General features: G+C 34.7%; 1 protein-coding gene across 2 annotated transcripts; it reads right to left on the reverse strand.

Moving 5' to 3' along the window:
* Positions 1-3,750: 3,750 nt before the first annotated feature.
* Positions 3,751-13,260, reverse strand: LOC120637249. Of its 2 annotated transcripts, none has more exons than XM_039908984.1 (5): positions 13,071-13,260; positions 11,841-11,964; positions 7,048-7,768; positions 4,884-5,203; positions 3,751-4,303 (listed from the first exon to the last, which is right to left on the reverse strand). In XM_039908984.1, exons 2-5 carry the CDS (start codon positions 11,955-11,957, stop codon positions 4,187-4,189), a joined length of 1,275 nt encoding a protein of 424 aa, XP_039764918.1. In that variant the 5' UTR covers positions 11,958-11,964; positions 13,071-13,260; the 3' UTR covers positions 3,751-4,186. The 2 variants fall into 2 exon arrangements, with proteins under 2 accessions (XP_039764918.1, XP_039764928.1); XM_039908994.1 differs by lacking the exon at positions 13,071-13,260 and adding an exon at positions 12,670-12,728.
* Between the last annotated feature and the right edge of the window lie 6,678 nt (positions 13,261-19,938).

A 19,938-nucleotide genomic window follows, 5' to 3' on the forward strand; every position in this document is an offset into this window, starting at 1 on the left:
CTTTTAAAAATTTGCTCAAAGTTATGGTACAAATATTATTAATATGTACATTTTTGAACTTTTTAAATACATAAAATAAAGCTGCTGCTATTAGAATTTATCTAAATAGACCGATAGAGTAGACTAGACAATTTTATGCTTAATAATTAACTAGATCTGACACGTCATTTGTGACAACGCAGCGGAAATCCGCTTTGGTTTTATAGCTTCGTCTACTTGAACTATATAGAACTTCTAATATAGTCAAGATCTGAGGATACGATCTGGTGTCGGAGCGGAACGTGAGTATTTTTATGACAAAAATTATCATTGCCTAAGCCCGGAGATAAACAATTGGCTGTATCCACCCCAGTGTCTTGGAGATCACTTGAAGGCATAGGTTTCGGTTGTTATTACTTTATTAATCTTCAATACTGCAACAATATATTCCACTGCCGCTGGACTAAAGGCCTTTCCTAATAAGACAGTTTGTCTATGATCAGCACGCTGGGCAAACAAGTTGTTGATCGCAGTAGATGGTAGTAGTAGCACAGAGGACGCTGCTGCCCGCTCTCCGTTACATTACGTCCCTTAGTCGCCTCGTACGACACCTGCGCGAAGCAGAGGGGTGACAACTGTATTCTGATCTGCCGTCACCACGCGACACATGTACAACTGTACAATAGGTAGGTACTGAACTGTAGGTACAATATGTGTTGCATAGAGTTGCAGGTGCTTGCAGTCGAATTGGATGTGATAGACGAGCTGGGGGTGACGGAGGGAGACATCGACACATCGCAGTACCCCTGGCTGGGGGTGTTGTACTATTCATTCTGTAAGTAGTGCTAGGTCCTTTTTTATATTTTTAACTGACGTGCGCCTTCAACTTCTTAATAATTTAATTCGCCTTTCATTCGATAATCGTCACCAGAACCACTCGGCGCGACGTCTTTGCCATCTCTAACATTTGTTAATACTCGGTTCGTAAGTTTCTTAGCGTATTGCACATATATACAACATGCGTATACAAAAGGATTTATACTATTAAATAATAGCAAAACAAATATTATCTGTAGGCACCGAGATGAGGTGCCGCACTCATACAATGATGACAAAAAATCATAAGAACATGAAACTCTACAGGTTTAATAAATAAGTAAATAGTACATATTATTGTAAGTACATAGTACATATTATTGTAAGTACATGTTTTGTGTTCAAAACAGTGATATCATTTTCAGGAAACACAACGAGGTAAGGCAAGCACTGTTAGGCCTGTCTATTTAGTTTTAGTTAAGCCAAGATTCATGTCCACTCGACATGAATCTTGGAACTAAACTTAACTGAAGAATAAAGATCGTTCATTTTCCATGCCCAGCAGTAGTTCCAAATTTATTACGGTGCTGAGAGCTGCTAAATTATGTTAAACTATTAATATTTGCTTCGGTTATTCACAGCGAAAGATATTATGTTATTCTTGATATATTTTATACTAGGTAAATGGTTGTCCGCATATTACAATTTGGGGATACAAAAAAAAAAAAAATTGAAGATTGATTAAGATTTAGGGAAAATTCGTTTAAGAAATATATGAAAGCTAACGGAAAGATAAATAAGAAATAATTGAATTTATAATAGTACATATAATTAATCTCTAATAGAGGCATTTTGACTCATTACACTACCCTATGCGTGTTCTGATACGCAAAGTTACGTGTAAGTATGTTATATTAAAACAACAAACGTTAAAAAATACATTTTTATTGTGATTATAGTTTATTATATAGTGTATTTCAATCTTATTCTAAATTAAAAAAATACGCCGGGCACATATATTTAATAGATCGGATTGGGTAGAATATATTGACCTAAACTTCAAATAACTGACAAAGTGGAAATATGCGGGGCATTCCTTAAGTATGTTTAAAATATTATTAAAACAGAAGACTCGTATCAATATCTATTTTTGTTTACCATTATTATTGTCAAAAATTTAGAAAAAAGTTTTATCTATTTATACTTTTAAAAGTCTTAACTTTTGTCTCTGTTCCTCGGCATTAAAGTAAATATACACGGTCGAGCATAAAAGTGCACTAAATCTCACAAAACCTTTGCCAGAAGTTGACACTTGGGTTTACTCTTTTTTAGAATGCTAAAAACAGCACATAGTGATTCCGGACAATAAAATTTGTATAAAGTCAACGATTAATTATTAATACAATATAAACATAGTAATACATTTTAATATCTTCATAATTAACGTAATGACATAATTATTTATAATAATTAATTCTTCTATTAAAATTAAAAATAAAAATTTATTATCTACTAATACTAGCTTTTACCCGTGATTATTTCGCGTAGATTACATTTTTTAGGTTATAAAGAGGTGCTTGTGTTATAATCCTTTTCCTGTCTCTTTGCGTAAAAAACATGTTTATATATTTTTTTTTATTTCATTTCAAGTTAGCCCTTGACTGCAATCACACCACTGCTAGCGATTAAAAATTAAAAAAAAAGCTACATATATTGAAATTTTAAAACAGAACTAAACATCTATATTGCGTATTATACGTAGTAAACGATATAGATGAACACTTGACCACAGAATAAGCACTTGACAATGGTTCAATCGCTCAGCGCGCAGAACCAATAAACCAAAAAGAAGAAGAACGATATAGATAAATTCACACATCCACAGTAAAATTTTTTTTTTGCTTCATATCCAGTATACTATGGCTTTTTGAAATCACGGGATTCAGCTAACAAATTACCTATCTACATACATAATCCAAATCCACTGGGCCAGCGTGGTGGACTACGGCCCTAACACCTCATTGTCGGAGGAGACCCGTGCCCTGTAGTGGACCGGTAATGGGTTGATACGATGATGATGACAAACATACTATGTCACATTGAGTAATAATGTACTATAAGCTAGAGCAGTCATGTCTAGTAAACTCACGCGCACGCTATGGCCACGAGGCTGGCAAAAGCATTGCAGAATAATGAATTTCGATTTTATGCACATAATATATAAGAACTACTGAGTACAAAGGAAGGCGTTTTGAGTTTTTCGAATACTTACATTTCCGTTTGATTTATAATAGTACTGTTGCAGTATGCAGGTATGAAACTTAGCAAACTCATTTTTGTAATGCGGTAATATCTAATGCCATTTGTTACTCTCTTTAAAGAACATGCCAGTAATTATCTTTTAACAAAAAAAAAAAAACTAATGATAGGCCTCTTCGAGGGAATTCCCCGTGTCGTCTGGCGACAGTGTCAGGAGTAACTCATACAGGGGGAATACCTGGGCAGTGGGAAAGATGCATCGTTCATTCGCTTGCTCGAAGTCAATACATTTTTGATTATTATCTTTATATATCTTAATATATATAAATCTCCTGTCACGATGTTTGTCCGCGATGGACGCCTAAACTACTTAACCGATTTTAAATTAAATTGGCACACCGTGAGCAGTCTGGTCCAACTTAAGAGATAGGATAGCTTAGATCTTTAATTATAGTTGCAATTTTATTATTTGTCTATAATTAATTGACAGTCACATGTTATATATATATATACTACTATACTCATTTAAGGCTTAGCTATACTGAATACTTTAAAAACAAAATCAAACGCAGACGAAGTCGCGGGCCACAGCTAGTATATATATATATATATTTCTTGTGTGCGTGAACTCCTCCTAGACCGCTGGACCGATTTAAATGAATTTTTTGGCATAATTTGAGTGGCACCCTGGATGGTTTAGATTCACAAATTAGCCTGACAGATGGCGCTGGGGTCCGCTAGTATTATATATATCTGTAGTTCGCAAAATAATAATATAAGAAGATCCATCTTTATGGACAGCCGCCAATAGATATTGGATTTGATCAATAATTTATTGAATAAAAATTAGTTGTTTTTGCCCGATTTAAAATCAAACTAATTTTGGATGATATTGAACATTAATATCGTCTGTAACCCTACTAATAATTTTCTGCAAGTCTTGATTATTTATTAAAATCTGTCTGAAAAACTTTTTTGCTAGTTAAGTAAAACCTATATGGGAGGAAATCGCATTTGTTTCTTTTGCCGCGATCTGCATATTTACAATTGTCACTTGCAGCCCAATGGGCCACGAAGCGCTGCGCCGGTTTGTGACATCTCTAGCACATAGTACATTATTGCCCAAGGGTTATTATATGTAGCCCCGGTCTACGCAATGCACGACATTGTTGGCCTCCCGCAGCCGACCCTCCTTGGTCTTGAACGGTGGTACTTGCCAGAAGTCCTCGATGTCCAACTCTTTATCGCCCTGTACAAAAAAAAAATGCATTGTTTTTTTTTAACATTCCAGTGGCTTATGTTTATAAAGAGGTTACAGATCAGAGTCAAGTGGTTACAGCTTCGGCAGAAATCGAGTTCGATCGCCGGCACGCACCTATAACTTCTCGGAGTTATGTGCGTTTTTTAAGACATTTAAAATGCACTTGCTTCAACTGTGAAGGAAAACATCGAGAGCAAACATTTTTCAGTGTCTGGGTGTTTATCTGTATATTATAAGTATTTATGTATATTATTTATAAAAAAATATTCTAGTCATCTTAGTACCCAAAACATAAGTTATCTTAGCTACGCTTACATTGGGGATAGATGGCGATGTGTAGATTGTGGTAATATATTTATTTATTTATATTCCGAGAGAAGCTCCGTGCTCTGCAGAGGTCCGGGAATGTCGAAGTCAAAGTCAAATATTTTTTATTTAAATAAGTCGTAAATAAATTAATACTGAATTTTGAAAAGTCTTTGAACAAAATTTGTTAGTTTTGATGATAGGAACTGCAAGGCCAAATCAGAAATAAAACAAGCTTTACTTTGAGAATACAAACACCAACCTCCATATTCATATTGACAGCGTCTTCCGGAGCTAGCACGATAAGCGGCGTGGACTCGAAGCTGAAAGCCAGCCCGAAGTAGGAGTACTTCTTAACTTCCTCCATGAACGTCTCCCGAGAGTACACCCGGTCGGGGTCGGTTCCCAACTCCCTTATCCGTGCAGACAGTACCTCGTAGTAATACTGGAGGAGTTCATCGTAGTACTTCTCCCTCAACACTTGGTCCGTGCAAGCGTATATGAACAATACCACATCTAATACCGGACTAGCGTATCTCGTTAGCTGGAAGTCGATGATCTTAGCGTCCACCGGACGGTTTTCTTGAATATAAAAAAAAAAAAAATTAAAAATAAAAAGCCCCGACACATAAAATGGGATTCATGAAGTGATAAATTTAAAGAAATTAAAATAATGACGGTGCATACATATTTGAAAATTTAATTAATGTCCATAAAAATTTAACAAAATTTATAAAGAAAATGGACTGTAACAATGTCTGGGCTACATAAAATTGCTAATTCATTCTCTCAATAAGTTCAAAGTTTATATAAAACGTAAGTTAACGTTACGTATAATATGATAATGTTAATGATCACTTATATGATAAAAAAGCTTGGGCGTAAATGGCTCAAATTTCATAGCTTGATATTAATTTTCTGTGAGATGGTGATGAAAAAAAAACCCGGCTAAGTTTGTTGTGCGCTCTTCTTAGACCTGGACGCGTTTGGAACCCTCGTAGCTTTAGGTTTAAGTTGACGAACGAAGTTATCACAATCCCCTTAAAATTATGTAAACATATATGAATAAACGCTCCATAAGTGCCTGTGATGTGAATGTGTCTACTATAGCCAAAAATATCTTTGTTTTGCAGAAATTCAAGGTTTTGTTGATATAAACTGCAAATTATAGATAAAAAATATTTCCCGCGAAAACGCTCGCCGGGTGTCATGGCCGCACTCGTGATATACGCAAATCGTAGCTTTAATAAGTCCATGTTATATAGCTAAAGATTATTGACTTTTAACATACTTCGAGATACTTCGAAACCACCAAATATTTGATATACGCAGAGATTTTCGAATTTCAAGCGGTATAAAAATTCTACGTTATAGTTTTGAATTCTACGTTTCACCTGTCATGGGGGATCGTTAAATTTTACACATTTATGTATGATGTAGTATTATATTTATTTACTAGCGGACCCCAGCGCCATCTGTCGGGCTGATTTGTGAATCTAAACCATCCAGGGTGTCACCCAAACGCATACCAAAAATTGATTCAAATCGGTCCGGCCGTTTAGGAGGAGTTCAGTGACATACACACGCACACAAGAAATATATATACGATTATAAATATTTAAGTAATGAAATATTTATTTCATGGGTATATGTATATATGCACCAGCTAACTAATTTCTGTATTTGTTTTCTTGCGATTGGTCGCCTTGAAGAAATCGCTATGAAGCGATAAGGCTGCCAAATTGTGTGCGTTGTTTTGTTAACTTTTTTTTATGTATTTTTTGTAGTGTGCAATAAAAGTATATTCATTCACACATTCATTCATTCATTTATTGTTATGTTTTGCACATGTGATATACGAATGTCTCGGGAACTTTTACTATAGTGGTTTTTAGTTATTCTTATTTTAGTTCTTGGACACTCATTACGGCGACCACTAGGTTTTAGTGAGGCACACACTATAGTCACCTTTAAAAAATGAGTGAAGAATCACTATTTGTCTATTTCCGTCTAGCATTGATAGGATTTATCAGTTATGTATACCTTTGTATACCATTGTATACCTTTTATGTTAGAGGATCAACGGCTATGCATGTATTTATTTATGTATTGTTAGTAGTATATTTATATGTTTTAGTGTATCTATTTAATGTACCTACTACCATGCATCTACAGATTTTTCTAATTATGCCTTCTATTTGTTAGTTGGAAGAGATCGCTATGATAAGGCCGCAAAATTGTACCTTCCTTCTTTTGTTTTCTGTGTTTCATTCATACAGCGCTAAAATGACGTAAAGCCTTTGGAAACACAAAAAAATTAATAGCGGCCTGTCCGCTGTTATAATGGAGGTCGGTGTTAGAATCACCTTTAAACGAATCGAAGCAGGTCCAACTCACTTAAAGATGGTTATAGTTTTAATAACTACCTTCATATTTGAACAGGAAATTGTTCGTCCACGAATCGCCATGACACATAACTGCATTGCTTTTATCCCTTACAGCTCTAATCATGTCTTCATACCGCTCCGGTACAGCGAACTCTTTGACTTTCTCCAAATATATGGAATTCGGGTATTCCTTTTCTACAGCGTCGATTGCAATACCACAAATCCTTTTCCAGAACCTCTTATACCAATCCCGGAGTCTAGGATCGTAGTATATATCGTAGTATGTATTGAACACTGCGTCGCTCAACCTGTTCAGCAATTCGGGGTTTTGGTCCCTCATTGCGAAGGATATAGCATGAAATTGTGCCAAAGTTTTAATTATGACCTTGCAATGATCGTAGTCTATTCCCTCTTGGCGCAAAGTATGGGTGCCGAAGCTCTCTACGTTTGCATCTTCAAGGCAAATAACGTCATTCAGTCCATCACTGTACGCTAGGAACAATTTCGTGAACCCCGTAAAAGGGTCTGCAATATTTTTGGTTGCCTGAAATTCTAGTAGTTTCGGAATGACTTTTTGGTAGAAGTTGATCTCGTTTCTGAAGAATTCTTCGCTTCGATATGTGAGACGCCTGCACACGTTCTTCGGTATGTTCTTGAGGACGACTTGTACAAGTTTTGACGTTCCGTTGGCATCGCCGTTGATTTTGATTCGTATAACTTCGCTCATATACGAGTCACCTTTTCCTGTGTCACCGACGTACTGAAAAACATGAAATAAATAATTCTATAAATAAAATAATTCCATTCTTGATTATGTGCCTCATAAGAAGGCTCAGTCACTCAGCGGACGATAGAGAGAGCTCTTTTAGCAGTATCTCTACGTGATCAACTCAGAAATGTGGAGATCCGTAGAAGAACTAGAGTAATCGACATAGCTGAGCAAGTCGCGAAGCTGAAAAGGCAATGGCCGGGGCACATAGCTTGGAGAACCGATGGACGTTGTGGTTAACCACGGTGGCGACCCCGCATAGGTAAACGCACCGTAGGTCGACCCCCAACGAGGTGGACGGACGAGATCCGGCAAGTCAAAATTCAAAAGTCATAAAGTAGGCCTAATATAAGCACTTTTGAAACGTCAAGTCTGTCTGTAGCGACTCTACCACCCGTTCGGAAGGTAGAAACCGGCAAGAAACTCAGCAGTTCAGTACCTCATTAAGCAAGCGCAGGGCCCGTACTAAATTATTTTAAAGAACCCTTAATCTGCTATGCGTTCTTTAATATAAAGTGATTCAAATATAAAGTGATAAAAATACAATTTAATACACAATACGTATATTAAATGCGTATCTTAAATACAATGCGTACCTATTTGCTATCTATAGGTTACAATTTTGTGGGTGATTAATGGTGTAGTAAGCCATTGATTTGTGAAGCTATAATACTGTCGCTGGGAGCCGCTGGAGCCGGCTCAGGACTGTGTATTGTGGAACTCCCTACATAAGACCTATGTCCAGCAATAGACTTCAACAATTGACTTCTTCAGACAATTGGTGATGACGACGATTCTAGATTACAGACTGAATGAATTGAAGTGTATGTTCTGTCATGCCAGCAGCAACAGCTTTTTACTGAATGCATATAAAAATATATATTATCATCGTTAACCCACTACCGGGCCACTACAGAGCACAAATATCCTCTCAGAATAAGATAATAATAAAATATCATCGGCTATTAAACATCGTGGTTCGAAGCCATCAGTGGCGTGCACTTCATACATGCACAAAAGCACTGCATACCCTAAAATTGAAATATTGCCCGTATAAGAGGATTTTTGCCATTTTACGCAATTTTCCTGTTGAATGCATACCCTGGTAAGAAACCCAGTGCACGCCACTGGAAGCCATAGAAAACTACATAATATCGCATGCGGGAGATTCGATGCGGAGAGTCGAGGTATATTCAAGGTGGATGAAATTTGAATAGGAACCCTTTATTTTGTCCGGCATAATCAAAGGGGTCCGCGGTAAGCGTTTTGGCTACTTTGCATAATTGCTGACTCCATTTGACTTTGATCCTCACGCAAGGAACGAATATCACTGTGGAAACAAGAATCATCACAAGCAATCAAATCTGTACGATAGGTACTGATAAGCTATTATAAAGTACCTAAGTACTCGTAAATGCCTATCAGAAAATTGATTAAATTTTTGATAAGATTTATCAACTCATAGAATTTTTTGACCGAATTTATTTAAAAGGGGAAGGTTATCAAAGAAAAGAAGTTTCGGATGGGCAACCTGATCTCTTCATAAAAGGACAGCAAATCAACCGCGATTACAATTGCACAAAAATGCATTTTTTACGCAATCGTATAACATATTTAAAATGCATTTATTTCAAGTAGGCCTAATATAAGCACTTTTAAACGTCAAGTCTGTCTGTGTGTAGTGACTCTACCACCGGTTCGGAAGGCCGATTCTACCGAGAAGAAGCCGGCAAGAAACTCAGCAGTTGCTCTTTTCCAACATAAACAATTTACATTTTAAATTTTAACATTCATTTTTCTATCTTGTGAGATATGAAAGCGGAGCCGGATGCTTCCAAGCAACCTTGACATTAAATGACAGCAAATTCATAAAATGACAGCAAATTGACCGACTCATTGTATATTTTGACGAAATTCCTTTAAAAGGGAGAAGGTAATCAAAGAGAAAGAGTGTCCGAAAGACAACCTGATCTCTTCATAAAATGACAGCAAATCAAGATTGCTGCAATTGCATAGATATACATTGTTTCCACAATCGTATAACATAACATCACGTCTGTACTTTCGAAAAGGTTAGGCAGGTATTCAGTAGGTATTAAATTTGATAGGAAATGTGGGTTTACCCTAAACCCACATTTCCTATCAAATTTAACCTGTTAGGGATATGGCAGTTAATATATTATTAACAGCGAGTAAAAATTTTCCTAATGATACTAAATTATACTTATCTTAAACAACATACGTACAATCATTGAATACATAACACTATCGTGTAGCTTGCACCTACCACTAGCACCTAGCACTACCTGAAGAGACTATTATATAAGGCATTGAAGTTTAAGCATATAATATACATAAATTTATATCGGTATTTGTGTAGTTAATATGTAAATGTAGTATGTATGTTCATGTAAGTTTATTTTATTTTTTTGTAACATACTTTATGCGCCATTCACTTTCCTCTTTTTTATCGGCTTCGTACGCTTAGGTTGCCTTTAAAAGATCACTTTTAGTGATAAGGCCGCTTTTGCACCATAGCACTAAGTACTATTACTGTTTTACTTGTATTTTTCCTATTGTGTTGTGTTGTAAAGTTTTTCTATTCTATTCTATTCTATACATATTATTGGGCCGAGTCAACAAAATATAGTAGCTCTTACTTATATATTATGTAAACTAGCTATTGCTGCCCTGTCTGCAAATATTTAGGTTTTTAAAGAATGAAGCGGTGACAGCCCAGGGTAGGAGCTCGACTTTACTTCCGGGAGCCGAGTATGCACCTCTAACTTTTCTAAGTTATGTGCGTTTTTAGTAATTAAATTGAACTTGCTTCAACGGTGAAGGAAAATGTTGTGAGGAAACCTGCATGCCTGAGAGTTCTCCATAATATTCTCAAAGGTGTGCGTGGAGCCCACAAATCTGCACTGGGCAAACGTGGTGGACTATGCCCTTAACCCTTAATCATTGCTGGACACCATGGGCTGGTAATCGGTTTATTTCATGATGATGATGAAACAATCCCGGAACAGTTTACTTGCCACATAGAAAGTATTCCAAATCTTACCCATTTTTAAGACAATTGAAGGTTGGGTTATACATAAATAGAAAATTACCATCCCAGGGACCTTCTACATAATACATTATATAAAAATATATATTTACTTCTGTAATAGCAACTTTACATTACTTCTGTCAATAGCAAGGCGCATATGTATTGAAAACAAGATTAATTTGGGTTATTTGTACACTTTTTTTAAAGGAATAATTGACAGGTTAAATGAAACAGAGCAAACAAAGAACACATCATACAAAATGCAACCCTGTGTTCATCAACTTAAGGCCTTTATAGGTCTTAAGTGTGCCTTTTATTATTACATACAAATGTATACAATATACATCCTTTTTCATAAACAATATATATTTTAGTCAGAAGGATGAGTAAATTACCTAGAGGTATATATAATTATGTAATAAAACCAGCTGTTGCTCACAGTTCATCTGCATTTATTACAGTTTTTTACATATACTGATGCGATGCTAGAACCGTTTTTTTTCTGGGATATTAAATAGCCCTTGTTACTCACCATACAACAAACTCTATGCCAAAAATCAAGCCAATGGGTTACTTAGTAAGGGTGTGAAGGAAGAGCGAACAAACAAACACTTTTGCATTTATAAATTTAGTAAAGATTTTAGAAACAATAAACAAACAAACTTTTGATGGAGTCTCCTAACTGTGACATATTTGCAGATCACTGGAATAAATTACTATGCCAGTTACTTCAGTTTTCTGAAAGAATGTAACTAGGTAGTACTTTAATTTTATTTAATTTATTTATGTGGTTTTTATATTTAAAAATTTTTTATCTGTTTTCTTTTTATTGTTGTCACCATTAATATTAGTATTTCTTTTTTTCTATTTTTTGTACCCCAATTTTAAATAAATACATATTGTTCATGTAGTTCATAAGTATAATGAGAATAATAGTGTAATCGTAAATTAGTGTTAGTGGATTAGTTAGTACTAAATAATTAATAGATAAATGAATAAAAATTAAATTACCTCCCAGTGTGTAAAAGTGACTGGGTCCTTAAACCAGGCTGTGAGGGCCTCACTGAGTAACTCATTGGTAAGAGCAGGAGATACTTGTAGCAACGATTTGAAATCTTCTGCAGCCATTTAGTCGCTGAAAAAATAAAAATCAATTTAATTTTCAACAATAAGATTGACAATCAATGGTTATATAATAAAATAGGCAGCTTATAAATAAATAAATAAATTTACTACAAAAATACGAACATCGCCATCTAGCCCTAAAATAAGTGTAGCTACAACTCTTAGTAGATGACTGATGACTATTTTTAGGAATAATATACATAAATACTTATAATATACAAATAAACACCAAGGTAATGAACTATAAAATATAGTAAAATCTCTTTAAAATATTTACACATGTTTTTTTGCAATGTTCTTCCTCAGAACAGCAAGACACAGTGAGCAGTAACCTTATGTGGTTGATATTCCATCAACACGCACAAAACGTTTTTTATCCATGTTTCTTATATGTGGTGCTAAGATGTGGAACACCCTCTCGGTAACTGTGGTTCCTGCCACATATAATTTGAGTCAAGGCAAGAGTGAATAGGCTTTTTCTAGGCAAGCGTGCTCCAACCTAGACCTTGTAAATATGGTGAAAATAATATTGCCCATGTGCAGGGCATATTTAAGACGTCATGGAGTATTGGTAAAAATATTGATAATATTTATATTGTCATTAATATTGAGAGTATGCGGTCAGCCTTTAGTTGTACCATTAATAAATTTACCAAAAACAATAGTAGAACTTTAGTTCACAATCAAAAGTAATGATAATATGCAATTATGTTACCACCACCTCTTGGCCAAGTCTGTACAAAGCAGAACACCGAATTACTTAAAGCACTTATTTTAATTTAAATAGACTATTTTCCTTATCAACGTAGAAAATAATATTTAAAGGTACATGATAAGGTACATATTGGTATAACCTACGTTCATGTTATTCAAATTTTATTATACTTTTCATTAATATCTTTTAATCATATTGTAGATATGATTAAAAGATATTTTAATATCTTTTAATAAGAAATTACTTATTTATTAAGTGTTTGCCATATCTACAATATCATTAAAAGATATTAAATAATAATTGAAGATCATAATCTGTTTAAAGTGCACTTATTAATCAAGTGATCGGACTAAATATGAGTGTTTTGCTTTTTATTATAAAGTTTTCAATTGTATACGTACGTATTTCGATAAATTTCCGGCAAACACACTAAGTATACTGTAAGCCCCTGTAAATATTTGGATAGACCACCTCAACGCTTAATTTCAGCTTAGCTTTTATAACTAGGCGTAAAAAATATTCAAAATTTAAATAATAGCACAAATTTAAAATGACACGGTTCACACCGCAAATAAGAAAACCCTACTAAACACTGAAATTGCCGAGGGACTTGACATTTCTACAGACTTCTCAACTTTATTAGGTTATATCTACACGTCATAATTGACAACAATTATGGAGGGTAGAGGTAAGGAGAGTCATCTGTGTATATGAAAAAGTGTCGTCAAAATGTATTAAATTAGGATGGCGCCATATTTGCATCAGGGTAACTCTTAAAAGAAGCGCCAAATATAAATACCGTACTATTTACTGTTTACGAAATAAAATCACTCTAAACGCACGTTTGGTTATAATAAATCTGTAAGGTTATATTTACCACAATATTTTGTACAACGTAAGTTGTTGAAATTCTCAATAATTAACTACTTTAGTCGATAATGACATTAAATTTTTTAACTCGGCATACTTCAATTCATCTACGATTGCTACATTCATACCATACCCTGTGCATCCACCAGTGCCATTGTGGAGGATTTTTGCACTGTTATTTAGCGCAACAACTGGACACTTTTTCAACTTTTCTCCCATATAAGATGACTCTCCTTACCTCTACCCTCCATAACAACAATGTTCAACATCCACCTAAAGGCATTCCAAAGACAGTTCCTACCAAAATAGAAACTTTTAAAAATTTGCTTAAAGTTATGGCTGAAATATGATGAATATGTAAATTTTTGAACTTTTTAAATACATAAAATAAAGCTGCTGCTATTAGAATTTATCTAAATGGACCGATAGAATAGACTAGACCATTTTATGCTTAATAATTAACTAGATCTGACACGTCATTTGTGACAACGCAGCGGAAATCCGCTTTGGTGTTATAGCTTCGTCTTCTTGAACTATATAGCATTAACTTCTAATATACGATATATAGTATGACCAGTGACCATGATGAATTACGTATGACAAAGTTGTTCCGCTTTAAAAGTTTTAAAATAAGTCCGCGACAGCATAATATGTCTTTTTTTTAAGGTGGGTTGGGAGGAATTTGCGAAAGACCGCTAATATGTTATACAATTGCAGTCGTTGGATTATACGATGGTGCTAATTCTGTTTGTAGACCTGCAAATTTATTCTATGTGTAGCTCTCGTTCTCGTTTCAGAGTAAAAAAATGTATAGCGTAAGCGATTACGCTATACATTTTTTTACTCTCGTGTAACGAAATGTGACCTTCATGCGTCATTGAAACACTCACTAAATAGATACCGTCGAGGTAAATCATTAGTGAGCGATTCAGAGAATAATAATTATTTTTACGATTCTCTTGAGTTGCTTGCCGGCTCATGTTTCTAATATAAGTCACTTGTACCCTAATATAATATTGTGTTGCCTGCACGCAATAACTTGCAAAATAGATACGCCGTACGCGGCTTAGGTTAGTCAACGTTGGACTTTAATCATTTTCGTCATCATCATCATCATCATCATCAGCATTAACAGCCCTGCTGACCCTGCTCGGTTTTAGAGCAAAGACCCTTCACGCTGCTCCAATGCGGGTTAGCTCATCATCTTGCCCTTAATTTACCTACGTTATAAGGGTTCAGTACAACATGTCTTAAAACTTAAAGCCAGACTTGTTATTTTGATATGACTGTCGTACATTTAGCAGGTTAGCCTGCTAACATCTAAGACTGCAACAAGGCTGACTTGTAGTGGAATAGATAATAAATTAATATACTACGACAATAAATACATTGCCATCCAAACCCAAGTAAGCGTAGCTTTAGTTATGGGTACTAGATGACTGATGATTATTTTAATGAATAATATAAATAAATACTTATGATATACACTGATAAACATTCATGCTCATCACACAAACATTTTCCAGTTGTGGGAATCGAACGCACTGTCTTGGACTCATAAAACAGGGTCGCTGCCCACTGCGCCATTCGACGGTTTAATAATGAATAACAAAAAAAAAGTAAAAATAACTTACGTACTCCATTTGGAAAAGAATGTGAGTTAGGCCGCTCTCCGTTTGTGGGTCTGTTATAGAGCAGAATAATCAAACCAGAACATAAGACTCAAACTATGGAGAAATAAGTAGCAACACCTCACGGGGTTTCCGTTCACAATCAGTCTTTTGTACTAAATAACCAAGTATGTTTTGCCGTTGAAATTACTCTACATTCAAATAAATATCCTATGTACAATGAAATACAGAATTGATAATAAAGTAAAGTTGTTTTGAAGAAGTTTTTTTTAATGTTGTCGTTCTGAAAGCAGACATGACGTCACGCAGCCCGTAGGCGCTAATAAAAATTTATATAAAATTTGCCATATTTATTAATTTCTATAAATTTGAAAAGTGCATACAATGCTTGCATGCGAGCACCGAGAACACAACTACATATTTAGGTAAATAAAGAGCAATGCCGCACAATGTGCTGATTAGATCAAGTCATTCTTAAAAAAATCAATGCCTGCATTTAAAATCGAATTCACACGAATAACTTTGAAAAAAGAAACATGTGGCCCCCGGGACTGCTGCGGTAAAGCTATTACAATTATAATTATTTGGAAATTTAGTAAATGTCTATTATTATTATAGATACATGATAAAAGACTTTTTTCGTTATAATACCTAGTGCATTGGAAATATTATCTAAGTACTTTCTAATAATATAAGTAGGTGCCCAATAATAATGCATTCCTAGAATCCATTTCAAAATCATTCATTCATTAAATTTCTAAGTAATTTTTCGATATCTTAGTAAAATAAAACCGATCAAAAAACAAAAATGTAACAAATCGAGCCAAGTTCAACATACCTATAGCATATGGGTGGTTGACAAAAAATTCAGTCGTAAAAATTGAGAGCTGACACGCTAAGGCGTAGTTTGACCCGATTTAAATAGGTATAGTTTAAACGCTAATATATAAAACAAAGCCATGATAAAGCGAATTCATGTTCAGGGTAGGTATGCGAAAATATTATTGCCCCTTAGAGGCCCGACATTCTAAGCACAGTAGTCCGGCTGCGGTCTCGATGTATGAGTTTGACGTGTTATGTTAAGCGAACGATCGGCCGAGATACATGGTAGACGAAGTGGGTGTCAGGTTTTATTTTCATTATGGAATTACTTGATTCGGACGCCGCGCGCTAAGCCCGCGATAAAAATATGCAGCAGCTTAATAAAATAGACGTTTTTTTCCCACAATTAATAATTCTTTCTTTAATTAAAATTCATGTGTTAAAATATTCGCTGCTAACGTCTGGAAGCAGATATATACCTACTTCGGTAAACATTGGTCTAATACAAGAATAATCAATACTAAAAAAAAAAAAAGTAAAAAAACCTAAAAGTTAAAAATAATACCAATCGGTTGAATCGGCGGTTCGATCGGTACGCATACATATATACATATAAGAATGGAAAGAACAAAAGATAACTTGTTCTCTGGAGAACGAAACTAGTTTAGAACCAGGTAGTTGCTACCTAGTTGTAGATTGTAGACTGGAATATTCTGGGGCGAAACGAAATAATTGAATCGGCACTCGGCGATACAGCCAATTTCAAATTGGAATATTGGTACAATAGCATTGGAGCTGTATTGGATTGTTTGCTTGTTGTTTTAAACAAATGGCCGCGTTCACTTTATAGTACACCTGCAATGAGCAATCTGCAAATGGTTATTGTTTGTTTAAACATAGGTTATACTTTCTCAAAGTACAGTTGCTATTAAGAAGTTTTAAAATATTGAGAGGTTTATATATTATACAAATTGGAGAGGTTGAGAGGGGAATTATGTTTACGAGTGGTGTCTAAAAATTAGCTTTACAAGCTAAGAAAGCAAAGAAAGCTGTGCAAAATTTTATATACTCACCTACCTAAATTTCTTGTGTTTATTACCTACACAAGAAATTAAAAACATATATAGATTTTTAACTTGAGTCATCTTGGTAATTTTTTTCTAACGAGAAAATTTAACTGAAACGTGTAAAACGAACAACCATTTTGTCAGAAAAATGGTCAATATTAGCGTTTTTATTTGTTGTTATTTTTTTCTAACGAGAAAATTTAACTGAAACGTGTAAAACGAACATCCATTTTGTCTGAAATATGTTCAAGAATAACGTTCAGTCCTTTCAAACTCGGTTACTAGCATTCAGCACTTGAATTAATTTCGCTTTAATAAATTAATCTCGTAAAGATTAATTATAACAGTCGCGTTACTCAACGGGCACAAATAAATAAATAATATCTACAGGTATAAGCGGGCCGTAATTTATACATTTCCGGATCCAGCCGTAATTCGAGGGCCGATTTAAAACAACGGCCTCTACTGACAGTAGCACAATCAAGGGAGCTACACAAGTCGATCAGTCCATTAGTTATGCCACTGGGAGCGGATCAATTATTGCATAATTTACTCAAGCACAATAGTTGAATGTCAAAGTTTATAACCACGACGTACGTATCATGTCAGCAGGGCTAGCACAGGTAGCACAGGTAGGAGACGAAATTATATCCCCCGATTATATCCTCTAACAAGGGATATAATTAACATGTCATTACTTACTTACTTTATTTACTTATTTGCAATATTTACTAAAGTACATTATTTACTTAAATTGTAAATATATTTACAATATTTACTTACGTACATTATTTAATTACTAACATTATTTACTTATTAACATTATATACTTGTTTTATTACTAAAGTACTTTATATACTTAAGTGCTTTGTTTACTTATATAATTTACTTATATTATATACTTATTTATTTACTTAAGTACGTTATTTACTTATATAATGACGACAGACTTGTCTGTCGTCATTATATTTAAGTAACATGATTAACATTACTTTAACTCAACCCTCGAACCTCCTTAGCAAGCTTGATTTGTACCATCCTAGCTTGTTAATAAGTATCGAATACTCACATGTCTCGTACCTGCGCCCTAAAAGTCGTGTCGATTATAATAACTTTAAAGCTGATTATACTAACATTGTTAAAAAAACTAAAAACATTGATTGGATACATAAATTTTCTGCCTGTAAGGATGTCGATGCTATGGTTCAGACATTTCATAAATGCTTGTTTGAGATTATCGAAAATTCTGTACCGAAACGTAAAGTAAAGTCATCTAAGTACCCTACTTTTTTCAAACGCAATTTAATTAAACTCTTAACTGATAAAGACAAACTCCGAGCAAAATTTCGCAAATATAAAAACCCCAGAGATAACTTAGAATTTGAAATCATTCGGGGACGCTGTCATAAATTCTACGATATATGCCTTAATGAATATAAACATGATGTTGAATCAAATATACTAATAAATCCTAAATACTTCTGGAAATATTTCAAAAATAAAAAGAAAGGTGAATCATCTCTGCCCGATTCTATGAAATTGGGAAACGTAATTGCAAAATCTGGAACGGATATAGCGAATCTTTTTGCTGACCATTTTTCTTCTATCTACAGTAATACAACTAACACCAATTCGATAGTATTGCAACAAAGTAGCAACTTTACACATTTGGCTAAGATAAAATTACTAGAAGCAGATGTATTAAAGCAAATTAAATCATTAGATCCCCAAAAGGGTGCGGGCCCTGACGGTATTCCTCCCATATTTGTTAAGCGTTGTGGCTCAGGAATTGCTCTACCTTTGACACTCATTTATAATCGATATCTAGAGTAAGGCAACTTTCCTGAAGAGTGGAAAAAAGCTCGAATTGTACCCGTATTTAAAAAGGGTGATCGAACTGATATCGAAAATTATCGCCCCATCTCTATCCTTTCGTGCTTTTCTACACTTTTCGAAAGTCTTGTGTACCCCATGCTTGCCAAACACTTAGATAATTTTCTGACAAGCGCGCAACATGGGTTCAGAAGCGGACTGTCCGTACAAACGAACATATCAGATTTTACATCGGATCTTATCAAAGAACTGGATAAGGGTCAGCAGATCGATGCTATATATACGGATTTTAGCAGCGCGTTTGATAAAGTTAACCACCAACTTCTTGTCCACAATCTTTCTCAGTACGGTATTGGCTCTTCCCTTATAAAATGGTTCAAATCATATCTGGAGCAGAGATCCCAAATTGTTGTTGTAAATGGTTATGAATCTATCAGTTACCTAGCCCAATCTGGGGTACCTCAGGGTTCTCATTTAGGACCTCTATTATTTCTGGTTTTTATTAACGACATAACAACTGGAGTGAAAAATTGTTCTTGCTCATTATTTGCAGATGACCTGAAAATTTATAAAACTATAAAATCGGAAGATGACATTAATTTGATACAAGATGACCTGAATAGAATAGTTAAATGGTGTGAGGTCAATAGTCTCACTCACTCTTAATGCTAAAAAATGTTATCATGTAAAATATACAAGAAAGAAAAAAAACACTTGTCTCTAATTACTCAATTGGTAATGTTGTACTGCAAGATGTACCGGAGATCCAAGACTTAGGAGTCACTATTGACAACAAGCTTAATTTCAGATCACATGTGAATAATGTTGTTACTAAAGCCGCGAAGATTCTGGGGTTCTTAAAACGTAATACGAGGGGGTTTTCCATTAAGACTAAAATTATATAATATAATGCCTTAGTGAGAAGCAGCCTCGAATACGCGAGTACTATCTGGAATCCTGCTTACAGCGTGCACTCGCAGCGCCTTGAAAGTATTCAGCGCGCTTTTACTCGGCACCTGGCTTTTTATGTCAGTGGTCTTTCACAC

This window comes from Pararge aegeria, chromosome 1, assembly GCF_905163445.1.
Source record: "Pararge aegeria chromosome 1, ilParAegt1.1, whole genome shotgun sequence".
NCBI classification, from domain to species: Eukaryota; Metazoa; Arthropoda; class Insecta; order Lepidoptera; family Nymphalidae; genus Pararge; species Pararge aegeria.

Bases quoted from the DNA above. Each gene is read 5' to 3' on its own strand.
- LOC120637249 (XM_039908984.1), bottom strand. From the start codon at position 11,957: ATGGCTGCAGAAGATTTCAAATCGTTGCTACAAGTATCTCCTGCTCTT. The intron at 7,769-11,840 runs GTAATTTAATTT...CATGTTTTTCAG, and splicing joins TCACTTTTACACACTGGGAG to TACGTCGGTGACACAGGAAA. The intron at 5,204-7,047 runs GTAGTTATTAAA...TTTATATTCAAG, and splicing joins TTTCCTGTTCAAATATGAAG to AAAACCGTCCGGTGGACGCT.